The 21,850-nt window shown below is 35.5% G+C and overlaps 2 protein-coding genes and 2 pseudogenes across 8 annotated transcripts; 2 read left to right on the top strand and 2 right to left on the bottom strand.

Moving 5' to 3' along the window:
* Positions 1-8,453: 8,453 nt before the first annotated feature.
* LOC147566044 (eukaryotic translation initiation factor 6-2-like) lies at positions 8,454-10,681 on the top strand. Its single transcript, XM_086652526.1, has 8 exons — positions 8,454-8,788; positions 8,956-9,014; positions 9,154-9,250; positions 9,335-9,420; positions 9,507-9,551; positions 9,831-9,961; positions 10,041-10,151; positions 10,237-10,681. The coding sequence occupies exons 2-8, from the start codon at positions 9,005-9,007 to the stop codon at positions 10,492-10,494; spliced, it is 738 nt and encodes a 245-aa protein (XP_086508652.1). The 5' UTR covers positions 8,454-8,788; positions 8,956-9,004; the 3' UTR covers positions 10,495-10,681.
* Positions 10,682-13,892: 3,211 nt separating this feature from the next.
* On the bottom strand, positions 13,893-14,946 carry LOC147566043 (BTB/POZ and MATH domain-containing protein 3 pseudogene; annotated as a pseudogene).
* Positions 14,649-19,370, top strand: LOC147566042 (WPP domain-associated protein-like). 7 transcript variants are annotated; one of them, XR_015230350.1, is made up of 6 exons: positions 14,674-18,015; positions 18,106-18,232; positions 18,321-18,422; positions 18,530-18,608; positions 18,701-18,771; positions 18,931-19,370. XR_015230350.1 is itself a non-coding variant. In XM_086652525.1 (5 exons), exons 1-4 carry the CDS (start codon positions 15,278-15,280, stop codon positions 18,602-18,604), a joined length of 3,042 nt encoding a protein of 1,013 aa, XP_086508651.1. In that variant the 5' UTR covers positions 14,674-15,277; the 3' UTR covers positions 18,605-18,608; positions 18,695-18,884. The 7 variants fall into 7 exon arrangements, 1 of the variants encoding a protein (XP_086508651.1); XR_015230354.1 differs by having other exon boundaries at positions 18,695-18,771; XR_015230351.1 differs by having other exon boundaries at positions 18,695-18,771; positions 18,962-19,269.
* A 590-nt stretch (positions 19,371-19,960) lies between these two features.
* LOC147566041 (BTB/POZ and MATH domain-containing protein 3 pseudogene) lies at positions 19,961-21,815 on the bottom strand (annotated as a pseudogene).
* Positions 21,816-21,850: the final 35 nt, after the last annotated feature.

The raw sequence follows: 21,850 nt of genomic DNA, 5'->3' as shown, positions 1-21,850 counted from the left end.
AAAGCTAGCTATGAAAATAAAATAAATAATTTTTTTTTGTCACCATCAATAAACATCCACCACCATCACAACCACCCCGCCACCTCTGCCACCACAATCACTCCACCACCTCTAACCATCACCCCACCACCTCTGCCACCATTCCACCACCATCACTAACACTTCACCACTTCCATGCCACCTCCGGCGCAACTCCATCACCACCACTTTCGCCGCAACTCCACCACCACCACAACTATTCCACAACCATCACTTTTTTTTTACAACCACTCCACCACCTTCGCCACCACTCTACCACCATCACGGACGCTTCACCATTTCCCCCGCGACTTCACGACCTCCGACGTAACTTCACCTTCGGTGCAACTCCACCACCACCACAACCACTTCACCATCGTCGCCACAAATCGACCACTCCACCACCACACTATACCACCTCCCCAATACCATTTCACTATAGGCATTACAACTTTACCCCCTAACCACCAACACCCCCTCTATTCTACAACCAACATCATTACCATAACTCCGCCACCATTAAGCACCACCATAACACGTCCACACTGTTGAGTCTATCACCACTACATAAGATTCAAATTTTGATCTTTATGTGTTTATGAAAACTAAAAAATATCTATTATTTTATTTTATTTTAAATATATATATATATATATTTTTTGTTACTAATATAATGATATAAGCATATTGTTTAATAACTACAATACGAAGTTTACCTTTTTTTTTTTTACCAAATGTCATTTCCTAGCTTTTTAAGATACAAAAACACTTCTTATGTAGCATACCAAACGATTTAAACAGATTTTTAAAAAGCTCTTTTATTTATGGACTTATAAAAAAGCTCATAATATAAGCGATGTGTGTACCCAAATGAGGCCTAAAATAAGTTACTGTACTTTTTTGCTTATTTAAGTAGAAAAGTTAAAAAGTTAGTTTGGTGCGCAAAAATTACCGACTTCATTCAAGTTAAAATTTGACTTTCTTTTGAAGTTAAAATTTTTAACTTTTGTCTTCAAAATAAAGTAACTAGTTTTTTAGACATGCATGAATTTTACTTGACGATTTTTTTTGTCTATCTCCGCTCCACTACCACAACTAAACTTCTACCATACCATTCTACCCTCACCACCACCACAACAAGCATTGCACCTCCCCCACCACCCTACCTCAACCACCACCACCACACCTTAACCACCACCTTCGTAGTTCGTACCACGACCACCACCATACACCACCACCACCACCGCATTTCCACCATCACCACCACCATACTTCCACCACCACCATCGTCATACCTCCACCACCGTCATTTCCACCAGGGGCGGAGTTAGGATTTCGATTCAGACAGGGCTAAACTTTAAGTTCACTTAAGTCAATTTTTTTAATCGGAAAATCAATAAAATGAAGTTTTTACCTGTGATGCATGTAATACATGTAAAAATGCTATTTAAAGGTAAATTCTAGTGATAATAATACATTCTTAACAATGCATTTCACATTTATGTAAATTTTCTCACTAAAAAACTTTTTAAACATGGATCGAACATCATCCAGTATCAATCAACAATCAAATAACTAAATATGAACCAATAAACAATGTCAACCTACAATTAGTCGTCGACTAGATTTGAAATAATTATCTAAGATTCATGACTCTAACTCATAAGAAACTAAAAATCATAATTCATAAATCATGGCCATGAAACGATAAACAAACATCAAGTCATCAATGGACAAATACAAAGAGAAATATATTGTAGGCGAACCCTTTCTTTCGATGTAACACCTTAGGGAAAAAAAAGAAGGAGCGAAAGACGAAAAAGGAGATAAATATATAGTATAGGTGAGAGAAGGATAAGGTGAAAGGCAAAAAAAATGTAATAACAACAAAATTAAAATATAACACAATAAGCACAAAATCGAAAAAGAAAAAGATGGGTCAAAAAGGAATCCAAGACACACTTGAGTGCCAAGATGGTAGTTTGTTCCAAATTAGGATTAAAATCTGGATTCCGTTATGACTTGAGGGCCAAAAGGCAAATTAACCTTCTCAGACTCAAACTGAGCAGGAAAATTAAAAGCGCCAAGCAGATTCGAACTCTTGTCCCCATGGACGGAAGGGTTTGGCATCTACCACCAAGCTAATTCCTCCAACTGTTTATCTTTTGGTCCGTCGACACTTTAAAGAACTAACCCAGGTTGTAGCCTGGGTTAGTCTACACATAGATCTGCCCCTGGCTGCCACCATCATACTTCTCTACCACCACCACCACCACCACCACCACACCCTATAACCATACCTTCATGGCACCACTACTACCACCAATATCACCACTACTTTCTATACAAGAGTAATCGTGGAAATCATAAATAAATTCAATTAAAATCAAGTATCTCTATGAGAAAGAAAAATAAAATTATCAAAAGTAAATTGAGTTACCAAACTAACTTGTTGACTTTTTTGCTTGTAAGTAACATTTTTGTCAAATATGTTTTTGAAACTTTTTTACTTTTTTAAAGCAAAAGAATTTCTACTACAAGTAAAAATACTTTTACTTTTGGTTGCCAAACGACACCTTAGTCTATGAGTTTCGAGTTCGAGTCTTTGTAGAACTAGTTTGTCTATAAAATTTATCACATGTAATTAGGAGCACTACATAAAGTAAAGATAATATAAAAAGGGTGCACGACCTTTTGGATAAGTTTGAAGGGGGCTTTAATCATTTAAGATGATGTATATGTTTGTGCTCATCCAATTCTCATCTCATACTTTAATGTTATATTGCATAATGTCACATTTGCCTAATCTTTTATAAAAAAAAAAGACATTACCCAAAAATTATGAAGTACCAATTATAAACAAAACTGTGCAAGTAATAGGGTATATGGTTGATGGACTTAATAAGAATAGATATTTAAGATTTTATATAAAATTTATCCAAGTCAGCTAAATACAAGTTAAATTGTTTGGTAACAACTAAAAACTGCTAACAACGGCTTCTATAATTGTTTGTGTTTTGATCCCAACATTTGTAGGTTATAGGTTTGATTCATGGTGGAAGTTAAATCCTTCGTTTATATACTTGTGTGTATGGTTATAAACAAAGTGAAAGGAGTAAACCTCTGTGACCTTAAGATGATCTTAAGAGTCTTTATATGACTTTTAAAGTAAATATCATACTCATTTAGTGCATGTATCTATTCACGATGTGCCTATATCATATTAAAAGAACTTTAGAAAATGTAATAACTCTCAGGATACTTAAAAAAGCTTTAGGAAAAAGTAATAGTGAACAATTTTAAGTTAGAAGAGAAGATAAGATGACGAAGAAAAGCCCTTCGTCTTGCTTTAGTTAAGAGGAAGGAATCTCTATCGTCTTTTCGAGAGAAGGGGGAGAGAGGTACAACGAGGAAGAAATCAGAGAGAGTAGGTCCACGAGAGGATGTGTTGCAGGAGAAAATGATTCATTGGAATGATAGTCATCATTGATCAATAACACCCAATATATACTCATATTGACATCTTGACAAATATTGACACTTTATTCGTTGAGACCTATCAAATCTTTAACAAATTGTTGAGTTTTACATTAGTTTTGAAGACATAATGTTGTACGAGGTTGCACGATGGAATTTCCAGATCTCATCCATAACCCAACCAATTGCATTACTATTAGTATTAGAGAATCTCCAGTGCAAAATTCAGATTAAAAAAAATTAAGTGGGATACAGAAATTTTTGAGTTTATCTAATACAAAATTCAATCTGGACCTTAAGATAACGCGGCAACATTTAATTCTAAGATGTCTCAAGAGAAACTTAATATTTATGAATTCTCTCGAGAGATCTCAACCGCCCACTCAATATTAAAAATAGAATTACCTATCTAGGAAACAACACTTAAGCAATTGTTAAGTTTGAGAGTATTGCATTAGAGATATCTTTAGAATTTATGATCTCAATTGTATCGTCTAAGAAAGAATAATCTTTATAGACACAGGAAGATTAAATTTCTTTTAGTTTTGAATTGGAGATGCTCTTATAATATAATATGGAGTTATAAAATAAAGAAAGTAACTTTGAGAGAAAGAATTTGGTCCATTTTGTTTTCCAATTTTGAAGGGTCGGGCATGATTGTTTCACATATGATGTTGCCTTCCACTCATTAAAATGACATTTGATATGAGGAAACTAAATTCAAGATATGGGATTCCTTCTCTAAGGCTTGTCATTTTCACGTCTCCCATTCCTAGCTTAAAATAGGGTGGGTAGTACATTTATATTTTATACCCATCCTCAAATTCAAACTGAATCTTCCATACCAATATTATGTAATTATACAAGTATAAATTAATATTTTCTGAACGAATTCTAAATCAAATAGTTTTTATTGAGACATTTTCCTCAGTAAATGATAGTACATTTTGCGTTTTTAATGGATTTCAATATAACTCACAAGTTATCTTTGGCCTACAGTTGGGGGATTGTTTGGACAAATAGAGTTGAAAAATGAAATTAGATGTAGCTATCAAATTGGGACATCCTACGTGCTTAAATCCGAAACTGTATATCTTTTACGAATTCGGGGAAGTTTGATGAATGCACCTTATTTAGATCTAACACGGACTGATCACTGATGTGAGGAGAGGAAGAAGAGGTAGGAAATGTGAAGTACGGTTTTGGGTTTTGGATTTAGGGTTACAATTTGATACCTTTTAAAAATTTCATATCAGTCCGGATAAGGTTGTGTTTGATATCAGAGAAATAATTCCATGGAAATAAGAGAGTTCCATGGAAAGTCTTCCACGGAATTTATTCTGTGGAAATAAGAGTTCTTTCGTTTGATAGTCATTTATTATTTCGTGGAATTACGAACTCTGTTATTTGGTTGACAACTAACTTCTACGAATATAATATTCAATTAAGAGTTTCTAGTTACTCCTTATGTAGTCAAAATGACATTTTTTTTCTTTTATATTTCCAAAATTACATTTTCGTCCTTATGCTGTCTAAATTACATTTTTACCCTTATCTTTTCAAAATTATATTTTTGCACCTATGTTGTAAAATTATTTAACTTTGTGTCATTTCAAAGTAAAAGTGCAGACATGCCATTTTTACAAGATAAAGATAAGAATGTCATTCAGACCACATAAGGGTAGAAATGTCACTTTGATTTATACGAGGGTAAAAATGACATTTTAACATAAGGGTAATATGTCAATTTTGGTATAATAAAAGGGTAAAAATGTAATTTTTGCTATATAAAGCCAAAATGTCATTTTAACAACTTCGTAAACATGTCATTTGATAAGAAGGGCAAAAATGTCATTTAGCAAATGTATAAATAAAAGTTGATTTTGCTAAATTTTATGGGTAAAGTGTCATTTAGAATATATATGGAGATAAATATTAGGTTTCAAGTATCCGAATATATTAAAATATTTTTATTTTGATTTTTTATTTTCCACATAAACTAATTCCTAGGGTGGAGCAAGGAATTAAAAGTGCGTTATTTCATGGAAATAGATTCCCTAGGGAATTAAAGCCATGGAATTATACTTCGTATCAAACGGTGGAAATACCTAATTCCATGAAAATTCTTTTATTTCCATGGAAATAGGAGATATCAAACACACCCTAAAATCAACCATCCACCTAATTCAGAGAAAGGGACAACAGAGTTATTACTAAATTCTCCAAGGACCACCAATTCTTCAATTTAGGTGCATCTTTAAAAGAACCTCATCAAAATGCTATTAGAGGTCGGGGTTATTCACAGGCGGTCTCAGAATTCGAAAATCTATTAGCTTCGGAAAATGTATTGGCACCCGCCTTGCCCTTAACGTTGTTTACTCACTTATCTTCTCTCTCCTAGTCTTCTTTTCTTCCTTGTTCGTTTTCTTTGTATTTGACTTATCTTCTCTCTCATTTGTTTCTGTGATTTTACTCCCGCTCTTGTTCATACTCTTTCTTCATGCATAAAACCAAGTTTCCAAGACTTTGGAAAAGAAAAGCAAAAAAGTCCTAATTTTTGAGATTTAATTTTTCTTTTTTATTTTTTTTTATTTTTTTTCTTTGTGAAACCAAGCGAACCATATTCATTCATACGTGATTGAATCACAATTGTTACATGGATGGTCATAATTATTTCTCTCTTCAAACATCATGAGAGTTGCATACCTTTAAATGCAAAGTGCCTCATGATGAGAAAGAAATTGGACTAGACAAGACTCAAGAAAATGACCCTAAAGGTCGAAAATGAAAGGATCCTATAGATCACGGATGAAAAGACCCTAAAGGTCACCAAAATAACAGAAAAAACAAATTAAGAAAATACTAAATACATCCCCCTCGTTTTCGCCGAAAACCCGCCATTGTCGCTGGAAAACCGTCACCGAAACACCGGCGTCACCATAGAAAAAACCACCGTCATCACCAGAAGACATAATTAACTCAGCAAGTCTCTACGAGTCAATTCTTTCTTCTTTGTTACTGATGAACGCGATTCCTTGTTCTTTCAACACATATCTTTATTGTTAATCAAATACAAACCATTATCAAAGTTCATATTTTCCTCTTCACGAATCACAATCGTGATTAGAATGTTTTTATAAACCTAATCCATACCCTCCATTGTAGATTGATTCGGATAGATTCTTCATATCCGAATTATGATTTCTCATAGTTTTATATCCTTCCTGGAAACCATAAACAAAACCCTAGTAGATCACCATGTTGGAACTATGAACCTTCAACTAAGATCCATTGTTTTTGTTGAAATTGTTGTTGCAGAGAAAAGAATAAGGATTTGAATGTGATTGTGAGAAAGGGAAGAAATGAGATCTAAGATCAAGTGTACCAATGAAGAGATAGAGAGAGATTAAGAGGAAGAAGAAGAAGAATAGAGATCTATATTATCTAGAGATAATGAAAGAGAAAGGAGCGGTTTTACCAATTTCGTCGACGGTAACTGCCACCGGAGGCGGCGCCACCAGGGAGGAAATCGCTCCGCCCGGCTCTCTCTCTCTCTCTTCTTCACATGAAATACTAATTATGTATGTGTTATATGACTTGGTTCAACTTATTTTAGTTGAGTGACACCTAAACCATGAAATGTCCACCGTCCAACTTGACATGGGGGGTTTTCTTGTTAGCACAAGGACCAGAGAATCCGGACTTTATGGCTAGCATATGGACCACATAGCCCGTCACCTTGTATAAGCTTTTGTACTGGTCTTGGTCAAAGAAGTTTGTATTTGTAACTTTTTTTTCTTAAACTTATGAGTTCATTTTTTATTGTCTTACTTTTTTTTTTGGGTCGGACAAGACATTTGGAGACCTCTCTAGGTCAAACGGATCAGTCGATCCGAATACGCTTGAGACGTCTTAGACCCGACCAGTTCGAAATACACGACAACTACATTTTTTTCATACCGCATTGTACATGAAACATTTAAACATCAAATAATGAGTTAATAAATATTGGGTTAATTTCGATTTGATCCCGATTTGTGAGCGACTAGCCGTTTTGGCCCTCAAGGGCCAATTTTTTTTTATCTTTTTCCGAAACTACCCTTGGAGGTCAAATAAAAATAAGTCCAATTTTTTTTTTATAAAAAAGGCACCTCATCTCTCTATTTCTCATCCGCTTCACTTCCGGCGGAGACCGACAAAATTTCGATCGACGACCTAACCCAATTTTTTTCTTCATCTTCTTCATTTCTCTCTTGTTCTTCTTTTCTCTCTCTTCTTCTTCTTCCTTTTCTCTGCTTTTTTTTTTTTTTTTTTTTTTTTTTTTTTTTTTTTTTTTTTTTTTTCTGTTCTCTATTTCTCATCCGCGTTTATGTTTTATAAAAACTTTGGTATTAATTCTATTTTGTCCCCCAAGGGTGGTTCCGAAATATTTGAATTTTTTTGTCCTTGAAAGCGAAATCGAACTGTCAGCCACTTGTACGGACCAAAACGATGAATTAGTCACGAATTACTGGCCAAAATAACATTAACCCATAAATCTATATAATAAAACAGAAAGGATGTGTGCTGACTGTGATAAACATCATTTTTTAATCATGGATTTTGTTTAAGCACCTTTCATTATTATAATAAAGTCCTTTTCTATTTCAATGATTTAGATTGAAAGCTATTTTAACGTCGTCCATTTCAAGAGTTTTTTTTTTGTAATTATCTCTAAATAATCCTCTAACTAATAAATGTCAAGTAATATATATTTTTATCGTCCTCTATCTTAATTTGGAACCTTCACTACTTGATAAATCTTTCGTTCAATTCATCCATTGATCTTCTACAATTACTTATACTTCTTACAAAAGTAATTCCTTCTTTTTGAGTTGGTTTCTTACGGAGCGCTCGGGTCAATGTTCGAGTCAAACAAACCCTCGGCCGCTAGTAGTATTTCGGCCATTCGGGCTCAACTTGTTGCTCTTTCTTTTGAGTTTTCAGTCTCAACCCCCTCCCTATACGGCCTTTCAACTAAAAAAAAAAAAAAACCTATACGGCGGCCTATATCCCACCGACTAAACGAGGACAACACTATAATAATCAACGATTAATATGATCTAACTCTTTTAGTTCTTCTCAGATCTAACGGCTGAGAACGAGACAAATAATACCTCCGAAGAGATATTCACGACTTTTGACCTAACCATTGTATCCCAAACAAAAGTTTTCACCTTTTTCAGTCCTCCATTCATTCTCTTCTTCTTCTTTCTTTAAGAGCGATTCCGCAAAACCCTAAAGAACTCTGAAGGTACCTGTAATTTTCTATCTAGGGTTTTATACTCTTGCTTTACTAATCTTTAAGTTCTTATTGATTACGTTTTCAGTTGTTATTATGCTATATTGTGTTCTAATAATTGATATATTCAGAGTTTTTGATGTTTAGAGTTTTTATTATGATTAAATTTATGGATGCAGGTTATTTAGTTGGAATCTGATTGAATTTGTGTTGTTTTTGATATAAACTATGGCAACTCGTAAGTTCTTAATTCTAATATTATTTGTTTTAAGCTCATTTATGTTCATTCGGTATAAACTATATTTGATTATATGTCACTATGATATAGTGCTAGTTCTATGTTATTTATTGTATCTGGTTATATCAAATCGGTGTAGGTCTTCAGTTTGAGAACTCTTGTGAAGTTGGGGTATTTTCGAAGTTGACTAATGCATATTGTTTAGTTGCTATTGGGGGTTCAGAAAACTTCTATAGGTTAGTAGGATTTGAAATTACTTGATTCGGTCTATTTATGTAAGTGGGATTTTGGTGGGGTTGATTTTGTTTTCCTTTTTGTAGTACATTCGAGTCTGAGTTAGCGGATGTTATCCCTGTGGTTAAAACATCTATTGGGGGTACTCGGATTATTGGGCGTCTTTGTGCCGGTGAGTTCTTTGTGATTAATCGGGTTTGAAACTCGCGAGTTGTTTTAGATATATTGCTTGATTTTGATAATGTCTTTATATGGCAGGAAACAAGAATGGACTTCTCGTGCCACACACTACTACGGACCAAGGTAAGTGAAGAAAAATTAAGTTATACTGATTTCAGATTGATGCTAAAATAGGCTATTTCTCGATTATAAGAACTGGAATGTGCTAATGCGGAGGTTTGTGAGGTCCAAGCTCCGTTAAAGTAGATTGTTAAGTGTGTACTGTTGATTTTGTGTTTGATATTTTACTTCAAGTTGCTGTGAGCCTGTGATAATGTTTTTTTTTTATTGTTTTTAGGCCCCTTTTTTGTTCTTTGATCTTTCATTTATAATTTTGAGCCCTTCTTTGTGTTTCCCTTATAGAGCTTCAACACTTGAGGAACAGTTTACCTGATCAAGTTGTTGTTCAGCGAATTGACGAGCGACTATCTGCACTTGGAAATTGTATTGCATGTAATGATCATGTTGCCCTAACTCATACTGATCTCGACAGGGTAAGTATAATACATCTCTTGAGCAGAAGTTTATTTTGGCAGAAACGTATATGTCTACTTATGTTTTCCTTGTTAACAGGACACTGAGGAAATTATAGCCGATGTCCTTGGCGTTGAAGTTTTCAGGCAGACAATTGCCGGAAACATACTTGTGGGCAGTTACTGTAACTTCTCTAACAGAGGTGGATTGGTAAGAATCTTGTGTTTTTTTCCCGTACCATCCTGTTCTCCTTGGTAATGGAGAGATAGATTTTGACACTCATTTTTCTTATCAGGTTCATCCCCATACCTCCATTGAAGACTTGGATGAACTATCAACTCTTCTTCAAGTACCTCTAGTTGCAGGAACTGTGAACAGAGGTAGTGAAGTTATTGGAGCTGGTATGACTGTCAACGACTGGACAGCATTTTGTGGGTCAGATACTACAGCAACTGAGCTCTCTGTCATTGAAAGTGTTTTTAAGTTGAGGGAAGCCCAGCCTAGTGCCATTGTCGACGAGATGAGGAAATCCTTGATCGACAGCTATGTTTGAAAAAAATCAGTGACATATCTTCTCCACTCTTTTACAAGTCTTTGAACATTAAGAAGCTGGTAATGTTTGTGTTGTCGACTTGTCGTAACTTGCTTCTTCGTTTTCGTCGAAGGTAGACTATTTTGGGTTTTTATTTACGAGTTTATGTCGATGAACTTAAATTATATATAATATTAGACTTCTGTCATGATTTTATTGAATTTTTTTGTTGTTGAAGGTTGAATGTTTGGCAAGTTACCGCCACAATACTTGTAAGTACTGTCACAAATACGTAACAAATATCTTATTACAGTCCAAATGAGCATGCTTGTTGCTGCCTGTGTACCCATCCGTTATAAATATGTAGAATCATGTTGTGGTTCATGAATGAACTGTCACTAATACCCAGTTAGACTGTCGCAAAACTAACAAGTATCACAAACACCGTTCTTTCTATGTCCGGGTCATCCCTCACTTGTGTCTACAAACTTGTGTGCCGTCACAAAAACCACATGTGTCTACAAACTTGTCTACACATGTGTAGCTGCAAAATTGCAAATAATCATGTAAGACCGCCACAAACGAATTATAGAATTATAGTTTCACTGTGCCGGAAGCATCTGGGTTACAGGCACGTACTCGAGCCTAACAAGCGTCGACGAATTGTAGTTTCACTGTGCCGGAAGCGTCTGGGTTTCAGGCACGTACTCGAGCCTAACAAGCGTCGACGAATTGTAGTTTCACTGTGCCGGAAGCGTCTGGGTTACAGGCACGTACTCAAGCCTAACAAGTGTCGGAGTTCTTGTTTTTTTTGGGTGTACTCAGCCTTCATTGGAAACAAGGTGAAATAAATTAGTGTGGAGGAGGTCTGAGATAGGAGTTAACGACCTGAATCTTTTAATAGTAAAGAGATAATCAATAGTTTAATTATCAATAACTGAAATTGTGTTTTCTTTTGTCCTCTCTATGTTCATTAATTTTGAACGTTTAGAACAGCATGCAGTGCGATTTTCTATAGTATAAGTTCAGGGTTAGTCTTGAGCTTAAGTAGTACTTGGCTTGTTTTTCATTTTCTTCGACATCCATCTCCGATTTCTTGATTGAACGCTTTTTCATATTGGATATTCTTCTGTTTTGATGCAGCAGTACTTCATTGATTTTGGTACACTAATTACAAGTCCGGTTTTCTATTGCCAATTTAAGTTATTGTAGATAATAGACTTTTCATTTGGACTTATTTCACGTTTTTACTCATATAGCTCTGCAATCAGCGCAAATCAGTTACTAATATAGTAAAGACCATATGGTAATATCGAGGCTTATAATTCTATATAATGATTTCACCATGAAAAAGGTTGGTTATTACAGATTAAAGTTCTTCGTTGGTAATGCATCTCGTGGAATTCGCCATACGAACATTTGTACTCGGGGGCTAGTTTTACTCTATTCCATACTCTTCTCCATGTGAGGCCATTAGGTAACTCCATCTGATGTGAGGTTGAAGGCAGCGATTTTGAAAAAGATTTGTACAACGACTTGGCGGTGAATTCTCCTTTCTCGGTAAACACCCATATTAATTTGTCTTCAACGAAAATTTTGGACAACGGGATTTGCAATATAGCCGTCGCCGATAGTGAGTCAAAGACCGATGTGATCAGCTGCTTGTTCCACGACCCTTCACTGTTAGATAGATCACATACAAAGAAGAGGTTGGTGACATCAATTTCATTGTGTTTTTACCCTGGTTTGTAGCCTCTAATGTTCGGTATCCATGGGTCGTCCCATATTTTAATGGTTTTACCGTTTCCGACCGAATAACACATTCCATCTGCAATAACTTGTCTCATAGTCATCATACTCTTCCATGTACTGGTACTTGTATTTTTAGTAACATGAGACCAAAGATTATCATGTTTCAAGTACTTCGCTTTTAGTAGTCGAAGTGTCGAACCCATAAAGCCTCCGGATTTGTAATGAATCTCCATAGTAGTTTACCTACCATTGATTTGTCAACGAAGCCCATGTTGCGAATGCCTAACCCTCCTTCAACTTGACTATCTTGTAATTTCCTCCAATTAATATAATGCATCTTTGATTTTTCCGTATCATGCCTCCACCAAAAGTTCTTTTGTTTTCTTTCAATAGCTTCAATAACTGCTTGCGGTGGTATATTCGTCGATAAGAAGTAAATAGGAATAGATGATAACTCACTTTTAAGGAGTGTAGTTCTTCCTGCATGAGATAATAAACTCCTCTTCCACCCCATTAATTTCTTATCAATTTTTTGAGAAATAAACTAATAAGAAGCTATCTTGTGTTTAGGTTGCAACAAATAGTTACCCAAATAAGCATCATCTTCTTTCTTCTCTTTTACCCCTAGAATTCCCAACACCATATTTCTTCCCTCAATATTAAGATTAGAACTAAAATGTATAGAAGACTTTTTATAATTTATAAGTTGTCCCGAGCATTTAGCATATGAGTCAAGAATACCTTTCAGTTGTACCACATTCGATTCTCCTGCTTTCCCGAAAAAAAAATAGATCATCTGCAAACATCAAGTGACTAATAGAATGAGCATATCTATTAATTTTGAGACCATTATAAAGTCCACTAGTTTCAGCCTGCACCACCATCCTTGTCAGAGTTTCTGAGCACATAATAAATAAATAAGGACTAAAAGGACATCCTTGTCGAAGTCCCCTCTCCGAGTTGAAATCCAATAATTTCAGAGAAAAAGGGTTTTCTTTTAGGGCTAGACCAACCTTCCCAACTGGACATATGTTAAAAGTGGTGTCCCCACCTACCTCTATATTAGGCTTGGAAAAGAATCTTGAGACCTGAAATCCCACTTGGTACATTGTGATTCTGTTAGAGTCCATAAAAACCTAAACGTGAAGGTAGATCCAATCCAACTGATCCGACGAAATATATAAATCAGGCTCGAATTTTAAATTGCCAACAGCTTCAGAAAAGAAGAGAAGATGCACAATGAAAAAGGAGAGAGAAAAAGAAATCTTCGTTTAGTTCATTAGCCCCGTGGGTGCCTAATAAACTGAGCTGCCCTGACTGTGGAAGTAGCGGTAACCAATTATAGTGGGGAAATTTTATAGGCACACCAATTTATTTTCTTTTGAACACCAAAAAGATCATCTCATTGATTAATGCGGTTCTTGATTAATCATACATTTGCTGCTTGTAGAAGTTGGTGACAATAAAAGTTAGGACTTTAACAAAGAAAAAACAATACTACTAATTAGGAGAAAGAGAAACTAAATTTAAGGTAAAATAAAATCAAACTTAAAACATCACGCTTTTGCATAGGCTGACTCTCTAGCTGGCTTAGTGGCTTACTATCACTTTTCACACCAACCTTAGTTGTGGGAGCAAAAACCCCAAAAGAATTTGTTTATAAAACTTTATTTCTTGGTCGCTGCTAGGGTTGGTTCCGCACAAGTCTCCAAAAGCTCCAACACCAATGAGGGGCAATTTCCTTTCAAATATTCATATCCTTTAGATTTCATCGCTTCTCGGAAATTTTCTGGTTCAGCCAAAAATTTTAAACAAAAAGATTTAAGATGAGAACAACAATAGTTTTCTGCTAATACTAGTGTTGCTGCCACTGTATTTGTGGTAACTTCTTCACACAATCTTGACTCACATAAGAATTTCAATCTATCCAATCCAAACCGATTGCAGCAGGTAAAAGATTTTGTACCATTTCTGTTGTAGTTGAAGGAGGAAGCTCGTCTGAGTATAGAAATAGGAGCATGACCTTGAAAATGGAAGGTTCAATCTCATTTATTAAAACCTTATCCATGTCTTTGTTTCCAATTAATCCAAAAAATTGGGTTCTAAATACTGGTGAGCGAGCAACAAGTATTAATTTATGAGCTTTAAATGTTTGGTTCCCAACTTCAAAAACAACATCAGTACCAATACCTGATTTCATCAATTCTTTCATACTGTGACCCATATCGGGTGGAACTATTTGTACTGTTTGAGGCTTTTGAGTATGGCGTCTGACTACCCCTATTGTGCAACTAAAAACAAGACAATCATCTTTTAGAAAAGCTGAGTCCTCGAGAGTTGTCCTTTTAATGAAAGATTTTATATCCAAACCTTGACTTTGAGACAAAAGTATGAAAAAAACTTAGAACTTTATGGTTTCCCTTGTCACTTTGATCATTCAGTGTGAACTCAACAAAAGCCTCAATGTCATCAACCTCGCTTTCCAAGCTTAGGTACACCGATACATACTTCGAGTTGTACTTAGGGTTCTCGCCGGCTGGGTAAAATCTCAACATCCAATCATAGCCTCCAACTTGTTATGAAATCCTCACAGGGCATCCTCTCTAAAAGACAGCACCCTTTCATAACGATTTCATGAGAACCTTTAACCAATTCAATAGTGTACTTGGATGAAGAGTCTTGGAACCCATTTGACGACAGTGAAGAAGAAGAAGATCCCATCTTCATATTAATCAAGTCTTTCCTCCTCTTCTTCTTATATTCTTCTTAAACCGACCTTATGAAATTATAAAGCGCCTATATATAGGACCTTCCCTTTTAGGGCTGGCTTTTGTGCTGGGATTTTGGGCCATATCTTGGATAACCCAGTAAGACAATAACCGCCGTTGTTAATGAACATAAACTGAATTTCAATAGTTGTGTTTATAGGAAGAGAAATTACTTTCTTCTATAGACAAAGAGAGATTCTATTAGGACGATATCCAAAATTCAGGTTAGTTGATTGAGTTGAAGAAATACCCTTCAATTATTTTTCGATTAGATCTATTTTTTGATGATTGAATTTGTAGAAGAAATGGATGAATTATTAGATGGATTAGATTGTAGATTAAGGGTATCAGGAATGGTAGCAGATTCAATAATGATGGGAATTGTTAATTCCACTATGGAAATAGCATTTCAGAAAGCTTGTTCTAAAGAAGGTAATATAGAACGATTAAACGAAAAATCTAGGTTTTGTGAATTAGCAGTAATGCAATTAGAATGGTGTTTAAAATTTGTTCAAGAAAATACAGATAGTTATCTTCTAGTCGAAAAGAGTGGCGAACGAGAAAATTTGGTATTAGAATTAAGAGAAACAAGAGATCGGATTAAGAGACGTTTAGAAGAAACCGAATTAGCTATTTCAAGAAAAGATAAAGAGTTAAATGAGAGATTCGAAATCGAGTTGAAACTTAGACAAGCTTTAGAATCGAAAGAAAGAGAATTGAGGTCTTTGAGTGGAGGAGGAGGAGGACAAGATTTGGGTCTTAGTAGTGATGATAATATTAATGGTGATTTTTGTGAATTGAAGAACTCTGTTAATCAACAATTCTTGAATATTCAACAAAAACTTGAAGACGAACGAGTCAATTTGTCGTCCGGGGTGAGGAAGAATGAAGAATTATGTAAAGAAGACGGCGAGAACGAAGTTGATTTTTATCGAAATGTTAAGGATTTTGACAATTCGGGTAGTTTGTTAAAGCCGGAAATAAATGAAGGGTTTCATAAGATGAGATCTGATATTGATGTTTTGAAAGAAACATTAGATTTTGCTTTTAGAATGATGAATGATGCCATTTCTTTGTCTGAGGTTAGACCGATGGAGGAGAAATGGAGATGGACAATTGAGAAAGAAATGAATTCTGTTGTGTTTAGAGGGTTCTTGAGGGATATTCAAGATGATTTTGGAGAGAAAATGAGGATTGGGAAGAAGCAAAGTTCTTTAGCTTTGACAGAGAATTGGTCTAAATTGATGAAAGAGATTACAAGTTTGCGACAAGAACTCGACCAATTGATGGATCAAGTGAAAACTTCTAAACGACGCGAGTCAATGTCCCCTCCATCCCAAAAGGACGTTGGACCTTTTTCTCGACGAACAAGTCCATCGAGAGGGAAGCCTATATCAGATGAAGCTTCCTCTAGTCCTCCTCCTGCTCTAATCAAATGTGGGAAGCCACCCAATGTTACTCCTTTGAAGATTAAAGATTCGGACACTCACGAAGAGCAACAACCGAAAGATAACTCGCCAGAGAAAGGAAGTCTTGTTGCTGAGATGATAAGAAATCATGAAACTATTATACGAAGAAAAAATGCAGAATCAAATTGGCTTAAAGGAGAAATATTAAGAGAAAATTGGTCTTCATCGTCAAAGAAAGATACGGAACCAGACACCTTAAAGGCAAGAATACAAGACATAATTTTACGGCTGGATAGTATTATCGAAGGAAATGCTGCTATAGATGAAGCATACGACAGTAGTAGTTTCCTTTGTGAAAACGATATAGTCAATGTAAGCATAAGAGAGGAAATTCAACAACTGAGACAAGAAAGAGAGTTTTCAAATATGGAAAGTGAGATACTAGGTGAAATTTACGCCGTTCTTTTCAAAGGTTTGGTGAAAGAATATCAACTTGGTCTATACAACTACTTTAGTGCCAAAAGGAATAAGGAGGGCCCTCTCAAAGACTCTTGTTTGTCGAACGAGTTGCTTCAAAATATAGAAGGTCAGATAAGGGAAGATGTATGTACGGGTTTCTTACGAGAAACGTTCAAAGAATTGAATGAAGAATTACAAAGTTATACTATTGAAAATCACATTAGGGAAGATATATATCAAACTGTAGTTTTTGAGGGAGTTCAAGATGGCCTTGACAACTTCACTACAACTCAATGCCAGACAAAGAGTAAAGAGTTGTCGTCTTCTCACGAACTTTTCCAAAATTTCGAGGGTTTAATACAGGACGATGTTTGTAAAGTTTTCCTTAGAGAAGTGGTTAAGGAATGGAACCGTGCGATTGAAAGTTTTAAGATTGAGAGTCACATAAGGGAAGATGTGGATCACATTGTCTCCGTTGAAACGATGAGAGAATTATCCGTCAATCATTTGTTGAACTTAGAAGGCGAAAAAAGGGAAGCCAAACATCAAGTCAGGTTGGCTAATGCTAGCAACTCTTTTCAAAGTTTAGCCAGTGTGATGAGGGAGGATGTGTGTGAAGTGTTCTTCAGGGAAGTGCTTAAGGAGTGGAAAGAGGAAATGGAATGTTTCAACGCCGATATTCTCGTAGATGGCCATATATATCAAATTGTAATTGGAGAGACCCTCAAGGATATTAATCTACAGTTTTCAATACACAAACCGTACCCAAATCGCGAGAACATCTTAGAACTTTGCAGTAACATTAAGTTGAGCAAAGAACGAGAGACACATAAGAGAGAGAAGGTGAGTACAAGATACGATCTAACGGAGAGAAATATGAACGTCGAATGTGAGAATCTAGACCACGAAACTTTAGACCAATCTATATTGGTCCCAAGAGAAACTTTTGGTTTAGATGTTAACAAATTAGACAAGGTTCCACAAGAAATAAGTTCAGCGATAGTAGTTGGAGACCCGGAAAAAATAAATAATCAGACAACTTCAATTGATGCAACTTGGTTGAGTTATGTCTTCACAATTATCGGCGAATTCTCCCAAGAAATTGTAGATTTTGAGAGGATGGTACAACAAAAAATAGATTTGAAAAATTCGAGGTACTTCTATTTTGAACTTCAAATTTCTTTTCTTCTCTTGCTAACTCATGCCTAATGGTAATATCGATTGTTTTGATACTTCTTATTCAGATTAGAAGAAATAAAATGTCATCTACAGGCGGATATTGAGTGTGTTATTTCATTAAGGAAAAAGGAAACACTTTATAGAAGTGCTTTTCTAAGGAGATGCTATGACCTTCAAAAGGCGGAAAATGAGGTTGTCGGAAATGCTACAATTTGCATTTTTATACTCTTAACTTCTATGCCATACTAATACGTTCGTTAATTGTTATACCAACTTTTAGGTGGATTTGCTGGGGGATGAAGTTGATGCACTTATAATCCTTCTTGAGAAAATATATAGAACAATAGAACAATATTTGCCCGATTTTCAGAACAACTTTGAGGTAGTCTCGATTCGAATTGTTATAGGAATTCTTTGTTTTTTGGATGAAAATCTTGATTTGATTATCAGTTACCATGAATTGAGAGTTATTTAGTGTTGTTCATATAGGTAATGGAGATTTTGGAGTTAATAAGGAAAGAGTTGAATGGACCAAATTGCGTATACAAATCAGTAATGAAATAAACAGGTTGCATATGTCGTATGAGATTTCTTCGACTTTCTTGTTTTCCGTGATGTAGTAACCCTTTTCCGTGTTTACTCATTCGGAGTCAGTTACAGATATCCAATGCACTGCTCTGCTCCGTCTCCATGTTCGCCTTCGGGGTTTAGTACTTCCTTCGATAAGATAGGTAAAATTCTATCCACATTTAGTAAATTCATTTTTGTGTGTATATACAAGTACTTCCTTCGACAAGATAGGTAAAATTCTATCCACATTTAGTAAATTCATTTTTTGTGTGTATATACAAGTAGTACTTTAGTAGGTGTGTTATCAAGTCTAATGGCAGGTTCGTGTTACATGACTTACTCGAAAGCTAGTACCAAAAAGAAGTAGCTCCATCTGAAAGAATGTATCAACAACCACTCTTAGCTAGTCGAATACGGTGAGATGGTTTTCAGGACGAATGATAGTCAAGCATGGATGTGAAATGCTTGAAGCGCACAACGAGAAATCCTTTACTAATGTCGATCACGCCATAACCAACTGAAGTGTGTGACTGAGAAGCATTTTCGTATCCGAGAAACATCTTTATACCCTTTTCTTTCGAAGATATTATCATTTCTGTTTGGTTATAGAGAAAAGTCTAACTCCTTCAATCTTCCATTTTTAATTGGTGTTCTTGACAGTTATTTAGGTTGAAACTATGTAAGAAAAGCCCAAGATTTGGGCCCAAATACGAAAAAAACCCACTCGGGAATAATAATGTAAAAAAACCCAATTTTGAAACTGTTGGGAACACTTTTGAAACTGTGACAACATATATAATTATGTTCTTAATTATGTGTGAACAAAAACAAATTTGTTCATACATTTACAAAATTGTTGAGAGCAAATACAAAATTGTTGAGAGCAAATTGTGTTTTGTTCAGAAATTTTCATAAATGTTTTGTAATTTCAAATTTTGGGTTTTTTTTGCATTATTATTCCGGGTTGGGCTTCATTTGATATTTTAACCCGAATTTTGGACCTTATAATTTTCCTCTCTATTAGGTTTGCCATTGATCTACTGTTTATTTTGTTCTAATGTTTTATAATTATTTTTCTACTATTAGAGTGTTCGGTTGGAGATGCCTTTCTCACTTTGAAGTTGAGGTCGCCAATTATAGTGGGAAAATACTACAAGCACACCAATTTATTTTCTTTTGAGCACCAAAAAAACATCTCATTGATTAATGGGGTTCTAGATTAATCATATGTTTGCTGCTTGTAATAGTTGGTAACAATAATAATTAGGACTTCCAAGAAAGAAACAATAATAATTAGGAGGAAGAGAAACTAAATTTAGGGTAAAAGAAAGTCGATCGCAAAACATCAAACTATTGCATAGATTGACTCTGTAGCAGGCCTACTATCGCTTTTTTTTGTTTCTTGCTCAAGGGTTGATTACACACACATGTCTCCAAGAGCCTCAACACTAATGAGGGGCAAGTCCTTTTCAAATATTCATATCCTTCAAATTTCCTTGCTTCTCCAAAATTTTCCGATTCACCTAAAAATTTGATACAAAAAGATTTAAGATGAGAACAACAGTGGTTTTCTGCTAATACTAGTGTTGATGCCACTGTGTTTGTAGTAACTTCTTCATACAATCTTAACTCACATAAGAATTTCAATTTACCCAAGCCAAACCGATCTGCAGGTAAAAGATTCTGCACCAGTTTTGTTGGAGTGGAAAGAGGAAGCTCGTCCGAGTACAAAAATAAGAGCATGGCTTTGAAAATGGAGGGTTCGACCTCCTTTATTAAAACCTTATACATCTCCTGCTTCCAATTAGTCCAAAAAATTGAGCTTTAAATACTGGCGAGCGAGCCGCAAGTATTAATTTATGAGCTTTAAATGTTTCTTCCCCAACTTCAAAAACAATATCAGTACCAATACCTGATTCCATCAACTCTTTAAGACTGTGATGTAGGGATTTACACCCTTCTACTAGTGTTTATAGCGGAAATAAGACATCTAATGTCTACACTAGTATTCCCAGGATCACATGCAAAACTAGTAATTAATCTAATGGAGATAGTAGATTACCTTAATCGCTTTTCCCTCGAACTAGTTGAATTGATTGAAGAAGACCAAGAGCTTCAAGTGTAGCTCCTCTACTTGGGACACGAGCAATCAATTTGATCTTCCACCTTGTTGTATAGCTAGCACAATGGTGGTTGGATAGAAGAATACCTTCTTCTTTGACTAGATTGATAGTAATGGGAATTAGCTCACTTTCTCCTCTCTACTTGATGTGGTAGAGTAAGAAAGCTTAGAGAGAAATTCCACACCTTATTCTCTGCCCTAAGAGTGTTTATATAGAACCCTAATAAGAATCCACCTCCTTTTAGGTTTCCTAAAACACCCTTTAGAATAAGATTAAGGGAAATAGTCGAAAATAGCAACTATTGGTATTTTCTCAATTCCCTAAGTAGATGACGTCCAAACCCAGCCAAAATTGGCAGATTTAATTTTCATAACATAAGGAAACGTCCCTCCAAAAATCAGCCCAATCCGAGCCCTAGAAGTGCCCGAATCGGCTAAGGCCCAAAAACCCTGTTTTTGGCCTTTTTGTACTATCTTTGCCTAATTCCTTTTTAGGCCTATGAGATATGTTTATGGGACACTCCCATGATTATATCTCACTCCCACTAGTCATATCCTAGATCAATTTGTCACTCTTATGTGTAACCCGTTGTAGGATCCGATCGAAGTTAGCCGCAAATTACTTCGTAATTCGACGATCGTAGTTGGTCTCTAGCTACAACTCTACGATCCCTAAATCAATCGGACTTGATGATCTTCCACATCAATTATCCTATCCGACATATTGCTCGCATTGCCATCTTGGTCGAAGGACATCTCCTTCAACTCCTTCATGTGACCCATTTCGAGTGGAGTTATTTGAATTATTTTAGGATTTTGGGTATGGTCCTCGAGGGTTGTCCTTTCAGTGAAAGATTTATATCACGACCTTGACTTTGAGAAGAAAGAATGACAAAACCTTCGAACTTTATGGTTTCCCTTCTCACTTTGATCTTTCAGTGTGACATAGCTTTCGAAGGTTAGGTATACCGATACATACGTCGAGTTGTCATCAGTGTTGTCACCGGCGGGGTAAATTCTCAACATCCACTCGTAGCCTCCAACTTGGAATATATCACTACTTATGTAATTCATACAAGGCATCTTCTTCGATCAAAAGACAGTACCCTTTCATAACG

Source organism: Eschscholzia californica, unplaced genomic scaffold (genome assembly GCF_041429995.1).
Source record: "Eschscholzia californica isolate CP2 unplaced genomic scaffold, dmEscCali1.0.p SCAF_1, whole genome shotgun sequence".
NCBI lineage: Eukaryota > Viridiplantae > Streptophyta > Magnoliopsida > Ranunculales > Papaveraceae > Eschscholzia > Eschscholzia californica.
This window is presented reverse-complemented; position numbering and strand designations above follow the sequence as displayed.